This window comes from Mastigoproctus giganteus, chromosome 1, assembly GCF_048544385.1.
Source record: "Mastigoproctus giganteus isolate SK-2022 chromosome 1, ASM4854438v1, whole genome shotgun sequence".
Classification (NCBI taxonomy): Eukaryota; Metazoa; Arthropoda; class Arachnida; order Uropygi; family Thelyphonidae; genus Mastigoproctus; species Mastigoproctus giganteus.
Genome location: NC_143575.1, coordinates 1,400,748 through 1,418,396, shown reverse-complemented (window position 1 = coordinate 1,418,396; position 17,649 = coordinate 1,400,748). Strand labels below are relative to the sequence as shown.

Sequence of the window (17,649 nt, the reverse complement as noted above, 5' to 3'; positions counted from 1 at the left end):
GCAGGGATAAGGAGGTGATTATTCCATTGTATAAGGCAATGGTCAGGCCACACCTAGAGTACTGTATACAGGTCTGGAGGCCTCATTTCAAGAAGGATGTAAAGCTGCTGGAACGAGTACAGAGAAGGGCAACAAGATTAGTGAATGGAACAAAGGGGTGCTTTTACGAAGAAAGGCTTAAGTTTTGCAAATTACAGTGTCTGGAGACTAGGCACCAGCGAGATGATCTGATAGAGGTGTATAAAGCCTTGAATGGTTTAAGCATGCTCAATGCTGATGAGATTCTTTCTCTAGCTCAGAAAAATCACCTGAGAGGGCATAAATTCAAATTAAGGAAAGACAGATGTAGGATAGACGTGCGGAAATTTGCCTTTAGCCAGCGGGTGGTTGGTTGGTGGAACAGACTTCCATCCCTTGTGGTGGAGGTTGATAGCCTAAATAAGTTTAAGGCTCAGCTGGACAGGTATTTTGAACGAACAGAGGGGTGAAGTGGAAGTGGGTTTTTTTTTTTTTTTTTTTTGGCTGATGCTGCATAAGCTTGCTTTCTTGCATCAAATGCCTCTACTAATGCTAAAATGCTAATGCTAAATGCTATGATTAGTCAATAAATAGGTTGTAAACAGTTCTAGAGTATACCACTTTCCAGCAGAAGCAGTGCAAGGATTACTTTTTCCTTGGCCTGTAGCTCTACTTAGTCTATTAGTCTGTGTATACCCCAAAGCTAGCAGTTTTCTGACCCACCTATCACTTCCTTGATAGCATAAGCAAATATTCTTGCATCCCTTTTATTTAATTGTATCCTAATCCTGTAGAACAGTTACTACTGTTAACAAGCACAGAAAATGCTGAAAATATTTCTAACACATTTGCCTTGCATAGTTTCTCCAGGGCTGAATTGATTGATAAGGCTCTTACACATGCTGTCTGTTATCGTATCTCGGCAGAATTTCAGATACTTTCAAATTTAATCCTAACTCATTACATTTCCCAACATTGCCCTGTTTTGGTGGTACCGATCTCTTAGTCTTAACATCATTAGTATGAATGTGAACATTGTCTTTTGTGCCCTTAAAAGATGATATCTGTTGTACAATATCAACTACTTTTGCCCCTGGTAGGCATACCATGGTCCTACTTGTCATTCTTTCGTTTTTGCATAATATATTTCCCCCTCACTCTGACAATAGAGGCACCGACAGTAACGGCTAAGGTAAAGAAAGCCAACTCGAGAACCATGGGAAACTTCGGGAAAACTTACTGTGCAAACGTGTTTCCTGCTACTGCAGTTTCGCCCTGCATTCTCAGTAAACAAATGATGTATGTTATCAGTAGTGGCAGTAGAAGTTGATAACGATGTATTGATTAGTTTTTTCTCATTATTAAAAGCAGATTATCGGAGTTCACGAGTGGGCTGAAATTTTACGTCCTCCAGACTGCCTGAGTCTTAGGCTGTTTATCTCCCTGCTTCATGCTGTTTTAACCTGATATGAAAACGACGTCTACAGACAGTGCGTGTTATTGGTAGTGGCAGTAGAAGTAACTAAGACTGAGGCAGTCTGGAGGGTGTACCCGTAAGTAAATTTTAGCTGCAAAGGCATTACACTCATGAACTCCAATTATCTTCTTTTAATAATGAGAAAAAATTAATCAATACCTTGTTATTGACTTCTACTGCCACTACCAATAACATGCACCATCTGTTTACTGAGAATGCAAGGAGAAACTGTGGTAGTGGGAAACAATTTTGCCCGGTAAGTTTTCCCAAAGTTTCCCATGGTACTCGTGTTGGCTTTCTTTACTTTTGCCACAATAACTACTTCCTGTGAGACCAGCACATTCTACCTTGGGGATTGCTGCAATGTTGCCTGATGTACAAGTGGAAGCTCTGGTGCTGAGTTGGGCAGCTGAGAGCTTGAAATATACCCATTTTAATTCCTTTGAGGGCATCTATCTTATTCTTCAAACTCTCATAAATACCCATCAGAATGCTGAGATGGCACCTATTTCTTCACATTGTATGCACCAAACACCCAAAGACATCATCCCCATTGGCTGTATCATGTCCTCTTTCTTGTCGACTGCAAACATTAGACAAGTAGCACATTTTGTTAGGCCCTGATTCATAGGAGAACTGTCCCCTGAGCTGCAGCACTCCTGCTACTTTGAGCCCGTTGTTGCTCTAGTCTCAGACATGAATTCTCCATAAATTCAATTTAATTTTACTATGCTGCACTAAGCCAATAGATGCCTAAATGCAGTAATACATATTACATTATGAAGTTTATATATATAATATCATTAGTGAATTTAATAGTCATAAGCGCTCAAACCACATTTAACTGCCTGACAAAGTGGAAGGAGACTGACTTACTAATGATGAGCTCTTTATACTAACTCAGCCATGGAGTAAAAAAAAATCCATAAAAGCTCCAGTGTGAGTGATGAGATTCTCATCTCAACCTTTTCCACTCTCAGTGTGCGGAGGCTGGTGATTATAACTAATGTGCTAAATATGAGGTCAGGTTTATGGCAAAATTTGATAGTTGTTTTATGGTGATGAGAAAATATGCTTTTTTTTTTTTATATATTAAATGAGTCCACTTCTTTGTATCATTTTCCATTCTAATACTAACACTAAATCTGAAAAAAATTAATGAGCTAAATTTATGTATCAGTGAGTATATTGTTTCTTTAACTCAAAAACTCTTCAGCTCTCACTTATGTCCTTTCGTAATTATATTACTCACTGACTATATTATATTATTTAGCACAAATTAACGAGCCACATACATTCTGGTTATAAATTATAACAATTTTGGACTGTCCTACCTCATCAAAATAGAAGTTTAGTTTGTTTTCATCCACTTCGTACCTTTTCAGCTGGACATGCTCATCAGAAGATAACTGAAAATTGAATAAAGGATATTTGTAATGATATTGTACAGAATGCATATTAATTAAGTAATCAAGCATTTAGGCTAGAGTTTACTAAAGGTGTTTTTTGGTGCTACTGAGAAATTCTCACTTCCCAATCCTCCACAAATGTAGTGGTAGTTTATTCCAATGGTCAGCTACTCTTTAACGAAAGCAAAGTTTTCGGACATCCAATCTATCAACCCCAGGGGCTCACATCTGGTGAGTATGGGCTTGGCAAACCCAGGGTCCTCAGCTGGATATCTCATCCTTCTCTTTCTTGGTGATTCCTTTCTACTTCTGACTCTTGCACACCTCTCTCTCTCTCTCTCTCTCTCTCTCAGGGTAACTCAGGAAATTTTTTTTTGGCTAGTGCAGCATAAGCGGTAGCAGTATACTCTGCCTCGGGGAGGGGATAATAATAATAATAATTATTATTATTATTATTATTATCCCCTCCCCGAGGCAGAGTATACTGCTACCGGGTGCATACACAGGTGGCAGATAGTGGAATGACCTTCAGTATGGAGGTCAGCTGTGAATAACCAATAAACAGCTGCAGACCAAACCTGGGCTCAGCTGGCTCCGGCTGTCAGTACTTAGCAGGGCCCCTGCCTAGGGTTACAGGCTTCCATGCTCAGGATAATGAGCGATGGCTTGTAGTTAGTAAATGACAGTTAGTAAACTGAGGAAGAAAGCAGATTTGCTACAACCTCAGAAGACAATGGTTGTTTCAAGTGAAGGAACTGCTGGGAAGAGAGATGGTGTTCTCGGTGAACACACCCGGCAGAAGGCAATGGTAAACCACTGCTTAAAATGCAAAGAATGCCATGGTCATGCACAATTTAAGAAAGGAAGACAACAGCGTAAAGGGGATCTCAGTTTTGTCAGATGCAGATGCCTCGCTCAGTACGGATAACCATGGACTGCAGGTGGTGCCAGATTGTCAACAAGAAACTATAAGCAGAACTAGCAGCACAGAAACAGACACACGTTGAAATTGGCTACTTGGAATGTGAGGACTCTTTTCCAATGCAACAAACTTGATAATGTAAAACAGAAAACGGAACGATTAGAAATTAACATACTCAGATTATGTGAGATCAGGTGGAAAGAGAGCGGAGACTTCAAAACAGGGCAACAAAGAATGATTTATTTGGGAGGAGACGGACACGAAAGAGGAGTTGGGGTTTTGTTGAATAGGACAACGTCTGAGAGCGTGTTAGGTTGGTGGGCTTTATCAGACAGAATACTGCTGGTCAAACTCAGAGGAAAACCTTTTGATATGGCCATCATTCAGGTGTGTGCTCCAACAGAAGAGAGTAGTGAAGCGGAACTAGAAAAGTTTTAAGAGCAGCTGGAAACAGCAAGGAAACAATGAAAATCTCAGGAAATTATAAACATAATTGGAGATTTAAATGCAAAAGTAGGAAGTGAGCCAGATGGAGATGTGATAGGAAGATATGGATTGGGAAATCAAAATGAAGGAGGCAAAATCTGGCACAGTGGTGCAAGATAAATCAACAAGTGATTACCAACACTTGGTTTAAAGAACATCCAAGGTGTCCTGGACATGGAAAAGTCCAGGAGACAATTTAAGAAATCAAATAGACTATATCACTATAAATAAATGCTTTAGGAATGCTGTCCTTCAGGCAAAGACATATCAAGGAGCGGATTATGGAAGCAACCATGTACCAGTAGTAGCCAAACTCCTGGTTAAGCTGAAAAAACTGAAACAAAGCACAAGAATGGAATGTTTTCAATTTGATCTATTGCAAAAAGATGATGGCATTAGGAATGCATACGCCGAGGCGGTCAGAGGCAGGTATGAGATACTTGCAAATGAAGGAAACAGCAAATGGCAAGCACTGAAGGAAGCCTTGACCAACACAGCATGTGAGACCATTCCAAAGAAAGAAAGGAAAAGTAAAAATTAATGGATGACGAGCAAAATCCTGAGCTTGATGAGGCAAAGGTAACAGATTTTTCCAAGATGCAGCGAAGAATATCGGAAGATGGACAAGAAAATTAAGAGGGAATGCAAAGAGGCAAAAGAAGCATGGTTAAATGAGCAGTTCCAAGAGATTGAAAAATATGAATGCTCACAGCCAGCTACAATGTACAGGAAGATCAAGGAGTTGGTGGGACATAAGATTTGTCCAGCAGTGGGCTGTATAAAAGCGAAGGACAGAACAGTAATCATGGAAAAGGGCAAAGTTATGAACAGAAGGACAGAATACGTCGAAGAATTCTGTCCATCATCGTTAGTTTTTCCCCACGTCGTCACTTTCAGGACGAATGTGGGGAAAAACCAACAAGCCATAGGACCCTGAAAGGCCCGGAAATACTGAAATTGGAAGTCAGGACAGCTGTATCCCGATTGAAAAGTAATAAGGCGGCCGGACCAGACTCCACCGTGACAGAAATAATAAAGGGCTTTGGATGATTTTGGCATTGCGATAATAGCTGAGGTGTTAAATGAGATATGTGAGTAGTGTGATACCAGAGGATCTTAATAAATCCATATTCATAGCTCTGCCAAAGAAACCAGGGGCTATTGATTGTGAACTACATTGTACTATTAGCTTAATAAGTAATATTACTAAAATTCTTCTAAGAATAATATTGATGAGGATAAGGAATAAAATAAAGCCAGAGATAAGAGAAGAACAATGTGAATTTATGAAAAATACGGGAACAAGAAATGCTATCTTCATGATAAAGATAATGTCAGAGAGGGCCATTGAAATGCAAAGAGACCTGTTTATGTGTTTCATTGATCATACGAAGGCATTCGACAGGGTGAAACATGAAGAACTCTTTGACATTCTAGATTGTTTGGAAATAGATGGGAAAGACATAAGGATACTCAGTAACTTATACTGGGAACAAACAGCCAGCGTAAGACAGGGCTGTGTTTGCTCTCCCGACCTATTCAACTTCTACAGCGAGGAAATTATGAGAGGAACACATGGAATTGGAGGATTTGCATTTGGCAGACAGAATGTAAACAACATCTGATATGCAGATGATATCGCCCTCATTGCCGAGACAGAAGAACTACAGGAACTTCTAGACTTTGTCTAGAAGTTCCTGTAGTTCTTCTGGAAAGAGAGAAGCCTGAAAAACAAGATGCAGGATTCAGAGACTGCTGGGAGTCATTGCGGTACAAGTAAACACATGGGTTGTGTTAGGATAGCTAAGAATAGAAACAGGTGCATGTATACTTGCATGTACACCAATGCTAGGAGTTTAGTAAATAAATTTGATGAATATGAGGTATTGCTCAATACATCAAGGGCAGATATTGTTGGGATATCAGAGACGTGGTGTCACACAGATATAAGGAATGCAGAACTGGAATTTGGGGAGTACAACGTCTACAGAAAAGATAGACAGGATAGGAAGGGAGGAGGGGTTATGCTATTAGTTAAGAAACACATAAAATCCAAGGAAGTGAAGGCAGTCGACATCGCTGGACAGTGCAGTGTCGAGTCAGTTTGGTGTGACATAAGCATTGGGAGATCAAAATTGAGAGTAGGAGTGTGCTTTAGGCCTAATGACTCTGATGAGAATAATAAGAAACTGTACAGGGAAATAGAGTGGGCCAGTAAATCAGAGAGTCTTATAATGGGGGATTTTAATTTCCCAGATATTGACTGGAATTTGGGGGCTGGTCACTCACACACTAGCAAGGCTTTTGTGGATTTATTGGATGATTGTTTTCTACATCAGCATGTTCGGGAGGCAACTAGAGGGAGGAATACTCTTGATTTGATTATCAGTAGTGATTCTTCATGCATTAAGAATCTGCAGATAAATGAACCACAAGGTGGCAGTGATCACAGTGTGCTGAAGTGGGAGTTACTCAAAGAGGTAACTACCATTAGAGGTAAAGGGAAGGGCTATTGCTTTCATAAAGGCGACTACGATGGACTGAGACAGTATTTAAATTCTATACAGTGGGACTAACTGATGATGTTACCAACAGCAAATTCAAAATGGGAAGCATTCAAAGAAGTTATCTTGGAAGCTACTAGGCTTTACATACCAACTAAAAAATATTGTTCAAGGTTTAGGCCTAAATGGATGTCAAATGAACTAATGAGACATATGGCAGAGAAGAAAAATGCATGGGATACATACAAATTAACACGTGACACAGAAGCCTATGATAGATACAAGTTGATCTGTAACCAAGTTACAAAGGAGGTTAGGCAGGCAAAGGCAGATTACGAGAAATCTTTGGCAAGGGATGCAAAGAAAAACAGCAAAGAGTTCTTTACTTATGTAAACTCTAGAACAGGCCTGGGCAAACGTTTTGGCTGAAGGGCCACATTAGGAATTCAAAAAGAAGGCAGGCCGCACGTAAAATACTATTTTTAGATATATATTATTTGTTATCATGAAGAAGAAATATAACATAAAAAAAAATTATTTTCTAACAACCAAGAATTTAATGAGATGAATGGAACTGTTTTACATCTTTTAACATTTTTTTAAATTTCGGATGTTAATTTTGTATTTGAGATTCTTAAAACTGCTTGTAAAAGTTCATCGGTGATGTCTGATTGTAAAGAATTTTTATTTAGATTCATGATGGGAAATGTTTGTTCACATAGAACTTAAAAAATTTTAAAAGATTTTTCCGGCAAAATCTTTTAAGTTCGTCGAATTTGTCCGAATTAAGAGTATTGTAAAATTTACAGATTTCCTCATGACGGTGCAATTCCCTTTTAATCGGTATCACACTGCAGATCTATAATCTGAAGTTGTAGTTCATTCGGTGCACTATCAATTTCTATTGAAAATGGGTCTCGCACTATTGCCAAACTTGTCTCAATTTTTCGGAAGTCGCCAAATCTTCGTGAAAAGTTGTCATTCAAAGCGTTGATAATTTCACAATATTTTTCAAATTTATTTTCTGGAATCTTCAGCAATGTCATGGTTGTAAAGGGGTCTACCTTGTTAATCAATAAATGTCGAAGGAACAATTGGAGTTTTGGCGCTTCCGTAGCCAGGTGGGCAGGAGCAGCAATGCGTAGCACACACACTTCTTGATTAGACTGGGGTTCGAGCCCGGGACCACCAAATACGGAGGTTGCGAAAATGTCAGGGAATGACCACCGCATATCCTCGGAGCAATATGGCCTTAGTTGCTAATGCTCCTAAAAACCAAATAACAAACAAACAGCTGGAGTTTTAATTGAAATCCCTTCAAACTTTTTAACATATCATGGGCGTATAAATTTTTCCCTTGTAACACGTTGTTCCCTTGTTGAAAGTGTGTCACGATGTCCAGGGTAAACACAAAATCACAAATCCAGTTATTATCAGTTAATTCGGGAAAGTCCATAATATTTTTCAGTTTTAAAAATAGAATGATGTCATCTTTAAGATCCCAAGTTAAACCATCGAATTTGGCCATGATAAGGAATATCTGTGTACTCAGATTCAATATCTTGAAGAACATTAACGAATTGTCTGTGTTTCAGGCCCCTTGATCGTATTAAATTTACTAGTTTAATAATACAAGATGTGACATGTTCAACTTTTTTAACACATTTTTACATAATACTCGTTGATGTATAATACAATGAATTGTAATTAAATTATAATCAGGATAATTTTCACAAATTTTATCCCAAATTTTCTTTAACGCTCCAACATTTTTACCTGTCAAACTTGGTGCTCCGTCAGTTGTTACGCTTATCATTTTGTTCCATTGTAAATTATATTTTGTTAAGCATTTTTCAACTTTTTCAGATATATCAGCTCGTTGAGAGCTATCGAGTACCATGCTATGGATTCTAATACTGATAATAATTGCTCTTTCAAATTTGTATCACTACATTCAATTCTTCTTACTACGGTTCGCCAAGATAAACTTATATTCTCAAATTTGTGTTTAATGTCAGGACATATAATTCCACAAGCTTCAGTCATACATTCTTTAATATAGTCTCCATCAGAAAAAGGCTCGTTGCTTTTTGCAATTATATGAGAAATAACAAAACTTGCCTCTACAGTAGCTTCTTGTTCCTTAGTTAGCCACATAAACACATTTTGTTGTCTAGATAAATTTTGAATCAATCCAGCAGCAGTTTTCTTTCTCGCTTCCAGAGTTAAATTGGCCCCATGTTCGGAATGTTTAGTAGTGAAATGTCTTTTAATATTGTACTCTTTCAACACTGAGACACTATCCCGGCAGATGAGACAAATAATCTGATTATTTATGTTAGCAAAAAAATATTTTGTGTTCCCCTCTTCATTGAAGACACGATGCTCTTGTTGAATTTTTCGGTTTTTATTTTTATATTACATAGTTATGTTCTGTAATTTGGATACTAATTCAGACTACCCTTTCCCTTGTTAATCAATATACCAAAAGATTCCAGTGTAATTTTTATGAGCTTGTGCCAGCTGACCTTCATACTTTTCAGTCAGAAATAATTTCTCACACTAGTTTCAGCTTCCTCTCAGTATATTTGCTCTGTGTACTATAGCACTTGCAAGGGTTCTAGAGTTGGAATTGGCTGCCTCTGCAAATAATATTGAAAAATCTAATAGTGATAAATGAGGATGCATGGTATTTGATGTTCTTTGTCATTTACACTTATAGTCGCAACATTACAATGAAGTACTTGTTCATACCTTTTCTATGGTTTCTTTGACAGGTGCAAATCCAGACAATAACTTGACCTCCACTATTGCCATGTTTGACTTCTCACCATCAGGAATATATCTACAAAAATGGAAATAGCATGGGATTAAGCACAGAATTTATATAAAGTAATATGGAATCACTTCATTCATGATTATGTTTCTATGTAAAACCAGTTCTTTCAGTTTATTCCTAATAACAATGGAAGGCAAACAACCCAGGGGCTCACATCTGGTGAGTATGGGCTTGGCACACCCAGGGTCCTGAGTGGGATATCATTATTCTTCTCTTCCTTGATGATTCCCTTCTACTTCTATTTCTGACTCTCTCTCTCTCTCTCAGGGTAACTCAGAAATTTTTTTTTGACAGGTGTAGCAAAAGCCTTAGGCTTCTTGGCACCATATGACTAATAATAATAATAACAAGACATGAAAAAAAAAAAACCAAAAAACAAACAAACATGCTTTCCGACTAATTTTAGCATTTTTTTTTTTGGATACCACAGGCTATTTGTGAGCTATTTTTAGGTTCATAATCCATCAATAACAGTGTTTTACCCCCACATGACTACTAAACAGAGTAATGGTCTTACAAACTCCTTTGACCCCTATGGTAGCTGTTCTAGACTGTAAAACTAAAATTAAATTTTATTTATATGTATAATAGCTTTCTGGTTTTGAAATACTAACTTCAGACCAGAAAAAAAAAGAACTGTTGTTACATTTCTACTTTTCTTATTGTTAGGCTGTAAAATGTAGTGTACCACATTTGGTGAAAGGGGTCGATTGTTTGTGGGTATTTCATATTTCCCTGTATTAAAGATTTCACCACACTTTAGTTGCCAGCCACAAGAGTGCTGGCAGCTAAAGTGTTTTGGTAGTGTTTTCTGTACATAAACATTAACTAGACAGTGATGATGCATCAATAACATCATTTCTATTTTCGAACCTAAACTACAAGAGGTGATCATTTAATTCGCTGACTGGTGCAAGATCTTATGTTAATTGCCATCATCTGAATATTTTGTGGATTTCTTCTTCTTGAAATACCCTCTCTTGAACTTTACACACTTTTGGCACTGTCATACCCAAACGTTAAATGCTTCTTGCAAGCCATTTTTTGAGAGACTGCAAAATGCTTGCCTTTCAGAGCTTTCTTCAGACCTGGAAACAGGAAGAAATCACACGGAGATAAGCCTGGTGAATAAGGGGGATATGTGGCAGAACCTTGGCACCTATGGCAGTGATCACTGACTGCACAATATTAGCTGTATGGGGACTGGCATTGTTTGATGGTGAAACTACTTCGTGAGATTCTTGTCATACTCTCTGCCTACCATCAGTGAAACACAAAGTGTATCATAATTCATCTGACCACCTAACTTTCTTCTACTGTTCCACTGTCCAATCACAACATTCTCAGCACCATTGAAGTGGAGGTTTTTTTTTTTTTTTTTTTTTTTTCCTGAAACAAGTGACTTCCAAATTGCCAATACCCAATTTATTCAATTTCCTGCACATGGTATGGGTTGAAATAGGGCAGTTCTGGGCTTGGTTGAATTAGATGTTATTTACTGCACACTGTTTGCTATTTTTTTGTACAGTCCTCAGAGTATGACAGCTTTACTCTTGAAGTACTGTTTTTCTGACACATTTATGCCTTTGAGATGTGGAAGAACCACTTGCTTTCCAATAATTAAAAAATGGATTTCACATTTTCCCCATTCTGGCTTCAGATTACTGCAGTCAAACAGCCTGTTCAGTTTTTATACTAAATGAGGCAACACATCATCATCATCATCATCCAAAATTGCAGTTTTCTTTGCATTTATTCTATCTGTGACTGTCTTAATACAAAGGTTCATATATTTTTTGGCAAGTGTGTCTATCTAGGAGCAGAATTTGAAAACTTGAGCAAATGAAAAATGGTCAAAACGATTGGTTCGGCAGTTCTAGTGTGATCTGGAACCGCTAGTCCAGTAAATTCTCTAGCATGGAAAGAGAATTTACTGGACTAGTGGTATGGGGAAGGAATCAGTTGAACCATTTTCTCATGCGTGTGTTTACTCTTATGATGAGTGATACCCAGGGATGGGCCATCCCAAGGGTGAAGGGGTGCCAACGTTCAAAAGGCACCTGAAAACCTGAAATGAAACTTACATACACATATGAAAAAAATTTTAAAGAGGGGTGCCAAATACCCTAGGAATGCCCCCGGTGATACCGGATACAGTTTAATGTGTGTTAGTTGTCTGATGGCACCAGGGGTTTCTCCCATCTCTGCTACAGTTTAATGTGTATGCATACTCACTGTTATGCTATTATCAGTAACATTAGTAGAGACATATGATGTAAGAAAACAAGCTTATGCAGCATTAGCCAAAAAAAAAAAAAAAAACCCTCCCATTTCCCCCCAATTCATTCCAAATGTCTTAAATTTATTTAGGCTATTAGCTTCCACAACAAAAGATGGAAGCGTGTTCCACCAATCAACTGCCTGCTGACTAAAGGCAAATTTCCACACATCTATTCTACAACTATCTTTCCTCAATTTGAAACTGTGCCCCCTCAGGTCTGAGCAAAAGGAAGAATCCCATCAGCATTCAGCTTGCTCAACGTGTATATCCAGGGTGGGTACAGTTTTGTGCTGTCATCAGTGTATTAATTGACTGGTAATGGACTATTTCATAGGCCCGTCCCTTGTGGAAATCTATTTTCATATTTCTGCCTTAAATTGTAATTCGAGTATTGCTGTATAGTTGTTTATTCATTTGTCTGAAAGTAATTCCTATGTGTGTGTGTGATGGTCATAAACAATATCACATCATTACGTCTATACTCTCATTAAATAGCAGCTTAGCTGACTTATTTAAAATGAGTAGTAATATAACAAAAAAAAAAAAATGTATTTAACAGAATATTTGGAAGAAATCCGTGTGAGGCAAAAATCGCTCTGCTAATATTCTCTGGCAGTTGATTAAAACTCATTAGTTTGTTCAGAAATGTATTGCGAAATTGTAAGGTGAATATGGAAGAAAGAAAGCAAAAAAAAAAAAGTCTCTAAACTCACCTGACACAAACTTCTGTCTCTACCTTCTTACAGTCATGGGATACACTTCCATTGGTTGACACTTTCAGTTCAAAGTCCTTTTTCTCAGAGATGCCTTTAATGTTGTAGCGAACAACAGTCTGAAATACACACAGTAAAAATTAATAAATAAATATATTTTCTTTCATATTCCGCAATGACCACACAGTCAGAGAGTTGAGTGCATACACACACACTTTCAAATAACATCTATTATATACCAAGAGAGGAAAATTGTATGAGAAAGGAGGCGAATTTTCACATAAAACAATTTCTTTGAAATATTTTTATTTTATTCATTTTTATTTTTTTTATTAATTTTATTTTAATTTTATCTTTTATTAAATTTATTTTGGCTAAGGTAAAGAAAGACAACACGAGAACCATGGGTAACTTACGGGGCAAATTGGTTTGCCACTATGGCACTCTAGTGCTGCTCGCATGGTAAACAGATGGTAGGTGTTATCGGTCTGGAGCAGAAGTCGAGAAGTATATATATTTACTGACATGTAGGCATGACATGGGATGAAATGATTGGTCGTGGGCAGGACAGACGACAAGATACTGTGTAATCATTGGTTGACATTGATGTGTATTTATGAACAAGGCATAATTAGTAATTAGTTTTGTAATGAACGGTAAACAGGTAGCAATGAATCTTTTAAAGATGGAAGAAATTTGTAAGGAAAATAAAACATTACTTAATTTTTTGATGAAAACTAAATTAATAAGACCGAAATTGTTTTAAGTGCAATGATTATTTTAAACTAATTGAATCATGAACAGTCATGGGGAAAGTTCTGGCATTGTAAAAAATGTTCTGCACAAGTTTTTTTATTAAAACATAGATTTATCGAAAATACAAAACTTCCATTAAAAAAGATAATGTATATTACCGGTATATACTTTTGGTAAATGTGCACGCCAGTAACTAAAACAGCATTTCATCTGGAGATTTCAAAAGTAACAGCAATTAAGTTTTATAAAAAAACTAAGAGATATTTGCAAATTGCAGTTATTAAAAAAACCCATTAAGTTAGGTGGATCGGGGAAAACTGTAGAAGCAGACAAAACTATTTGTGAAATCAAAACATCACAGAGGAAGCAATTTAACTGCTGAGCAGAAATGGGTGTTTGGAGCATTTGATAGAGAATCAAAATTAGTGTTCATGAAATTCATAAAAAAAATGGAAAGCAAAAACTCTTTTACGCATTATTATTATTATTATTATTATTATTATTATTAGCCATACGGTGCAAGGAAGGCTGAGGCTTATGCTGCACTAGCCAAAAAAAAAAAAAATGAGAGAGAGAGAGAGAGAGAAGTAGAAGGGAATCACCAAGAAAGAGAAGAATGATGATATCCAGCTTAGGGTGTGCCAAGCCCATACTCAACAGATGTGAGCCCCTTTCTTTACTTTTGCCTTGAAAATGTTTAATAATTAAGTGGGGAGACAACCCAGAATACACAAATTTACTTTACTGAAAATTCCTTTACAAAACCTTACTTTTGTGATTACCATCACAATAAATATGTTACATTTGTGTGATTACTTCAAAAATATCACGAATATATTTTTTATGGCTGTCATGAACTACATGAGAGTACGGTAAATAAATAAACAAACAAAATTTATTTGTTACCAAAATAAATAAATAAACTTATAATAAATAATGATAACATAACTGCATGAGCCTCACATAACCTTATAATAGGGAATTTTCTTTGAATGTATTCAAGTAAAAAATATACCATTATATGTTAATCATGATTTACTGAACAGAAGTGAAACAGCCCTAATTTTATTTGTCTTAAGAGAGTTTTAATTTTCTTTTGTGTAGGTTTGAATGGCATCCATCATTTCTCATCTTACAATAATTATTAAGCAAAATCTTTGTACAAGTCCAGCATTTTGCCATAATTCCTGAGAGGAATGCTTATTACAAATATTTTCTCTTTGAAATTCCTCATGGGATAAAATAATGTTAATTATTAGTTTCCAAGCTACAAATCTACAATTTTTCACATGTGTCGTGGTTCTGCTTACATAGCAATTTTTGCATAAAAATAAAAATATATGATAAAACTGAAATTGGCTGTTGCTGGGAGTATTTTAAACCTCCTCTATCTACTCTTCTGATTAAATTACAGTCCAAAGAAGTAGTATCTCTCTCTCTCTCTCTCTCTCTCTCTCTCTCTCTCTCTCTCTCGCATAAAGAATTATTTACAGTCATCACATTCTGGTGTCTTTGAAAGTGAATAACAATAGTACCCAGCAATGTACATTAAAAATTTGGTTGATGAAGATCATCTTCATCAACCAAAATACCAGAAAAAATATTAACTGCATCATCATCCTTTACAACTTCATTATCATTTGTGTCAAGATCATCAACGGTAAGTTTCTTTGAGGTGGATTATGGCAACTGCAATAATCTTAATAACTGTAATTTTTTTCCCAATTCAAAAATTTTTCTAATTGAAACATTGTTCCAGGATCTTGACAGTAGTCTGTGCTGTCCAAACCTTGCATTCAAAACATTAGTTTGAAATTTCCCAGGCAACAAATAAGTCATACGAAGCTCTGATGAATAGCATTGGTAGAGTGGTAGAGAATGAAAGGGACCTGGGGGTGGTTGTGCAGGCAGATATGAAGTTTTCTGAGCAGTGCAGACGGGCTGCAAGAGTAGCTCATGGTGTATTGTCGATGATATATAGGAATTTTTGTAGCAGGGATAAGGAGGTGATTATTCCCTTGTATAAGGCAATGGTCAGACCACACCTAGAGTAACAGGTCTGGAGGCCTCATTTCAAGAAGGATGTAGAGATGCTGGAACAAGTACAGAGAAGGGCAACAAGATTAGTGAATGGAACAAAGGGGTGCTCTTACGAAGAAAGGCTTAAGTTTTGCAAATTACAGTAACAAATTACACTGGCGAGGTGATCTGATAGAGGTGTATAAAGCCTTGAATGGTTTGAGCATGCTCAATACTGATGGGATTCTTCCTCTTGCTCAGAATAATCACCTGAGAGGGCATAAATTCAAATTGAGAAAGGACAGATGTAGGATAGACGTGAGGAAATTTGCCTTTAGCCAGCGGGTGGTGGGTTGACGGAATAGACTTCCATCCCTTGTCATGGAAGTTGATAGCCTAAATAAGTTTAAGGCTCAGCTGGACAGGTATTTCGAATGAACAGAGGGGTGAAGTGGAAGTGGTTATTTTTTATTTATTTATTTATTTTTATTTTTTTTTTTTTGGCTGATGCTGCATAAGCTTGCTTTCTTGCATCAAATGTCTCTACTAATGCTAATGTATTCTGTTGATTCCATTAAATGGTGTGGTTAATTTTAAAGCATAGTGAGCTTCCTTTGTGAATTTACCTTTTGTCAGGTTTAGATTTTTCCAGTTATCAAGCCATATAAGAAACTTCTCCAAAAATTGCTTCTTTATGTCCTCTGCAGCATTTGTTAATGGTTTTTGCATTTCCTATATGCCAAAATGCCTTAAATCTGGCATTTTGGCATTAACCACCTTCCACCAGCAAATAATAATTTATAAAAATTTTTCAGTTCCCTCAAACAAATGGGAAATTTTGAATAGGTCCTACTTCTAATACATCATTCACAAACAACTCATTAAAATTTTGAGTAACATATTTAACATTCTATCTCTTGATAGTTGTTGGCCACAGTGCTTTTAGTTAAACCAGTGGTTTCAACCTTTTTTTGTTAACAACACCCCTTAAGTAATTTATTTTATTTTGTGGCACTCCAACTCAAATTTCTGCCTGTTAGATCCGATTATTCGCTGTGTGTGTGTGTGTGTGTGTGTGTGTGTGTGTACACACACACACACACACACTAAATGTAACTTCTTAAAGGTAATGTTTAGAAAGTTACATATGATGAAATGGTTTCAATGAATAAAAGATTAATAATTTAGGTATGACAGATGCACCTAAAAATGCAAAGCAGCATTAAAGATGCAAGAGTATATATATAAGTTTGTATTAATATATTGAATAAAGTATGCATAAATAGATGTGAAAGTTACACAAAGTGCCAGTAACTAGAAGGGTGTGGAAATTAGAAAAAGAAGTGTAGTGGATTTGTGAAAGGTGAAAGAATGTTAATATCCTAAAGGTTATGATGAATTAAGAGAATTATGGGCAGAACTACCAAGCCAATAGAAAGTGGGAGAACTGTAAAGTAAAATTAGTACATCAAAATATAAACCATTTTTATATTAAACCATTAAACCTTAAACCATTCAAGGTGTATAAAGCCTTGAATGGTTTAAGCATGCTCAATGCTGATGGGATTCTTCCTCTAGCTCAGAAAAATCACCTGAGAGGGCATAAATTCAAATTGAGGAAAGACAGATGTAGGATAGATGTGCGGAAATTTGCCTTTAGCCAGCGGGTGGTTGGTTGGTGGAACAGATGGTTTGTGGTGGAGGTTGATAGCCTAAATAAGTTTAAGGCTCAGCTGGACAGGTATTTTGAATGAACAGAGGGGTGAAGTGGAAGTGGTTTTTTTTTTTTTTTTTTTTTTGGCTGATGCTGCATAAGCTTGCTTTCTTGCATCAAATGCCTCTACTAATGCTAAATACTAGTAAAAAAAAAATGCAAATGAAAATAAAATGATAGTGTTATCTGTCATCAGATATGGGGGGAACATATTTAGAAAATAGTTGAATATAGGTAAGGCAAATATGCTTGATCTGATGTCAGCTGAAATAAATAAATATTGACATGATCAAGTATTTCATCAGGGGACTACACCTGACCATGTATCAGGAACTGCATTTCTATAGTTGTCCATAGTAGTAGAAAAAAAGTGATAGGCCAAAAAACAACGAAAATGAAATTGGCAATACAGTATAGACTGTGTGTGTGTGTGTGTGTGTGTGTGTGTGTGTGTGTGTGTGTGTGTGTGTGTGTGTGTGTGTGTGTGTGTGTGTGTGTGTGTGTGTGTGTG

General features: G+C 36.7%; 1 protein-coding gene across 2 annotated transcripts in view; it reads right to left on the bottom strand.

The window, feature by feature from the left end:
- The window catches only part of LOC150090485 (murinoglobulin-1-like), a 257,749-nt gene that overhangs the window by 10,064 nt on the left and 230,036 nt on the right, over positions 1-17,649 (bottom strand). For both annotated transcript variants that reach the window (XM_090371163.1, XM_090371172.1), the window contains exons 29-31: positions 12,650-12,768; positions 9,571-9,661; positions 2,830-2,904 (exon numbers count right to left, since the gene is read on the bottom strand). In XM_090371163.1, coding sequence (XP_090227289.1) covers positions 2,830-2,904; positions 9,571-9,661; positions 12,650-12,768 — 285 coding nt within the window. The remainder of the gene's footprint in view (positions 1-2,829; positions 2,905-9,570; positions 9,662-12,649; positions 12,769-17,649) is intronic.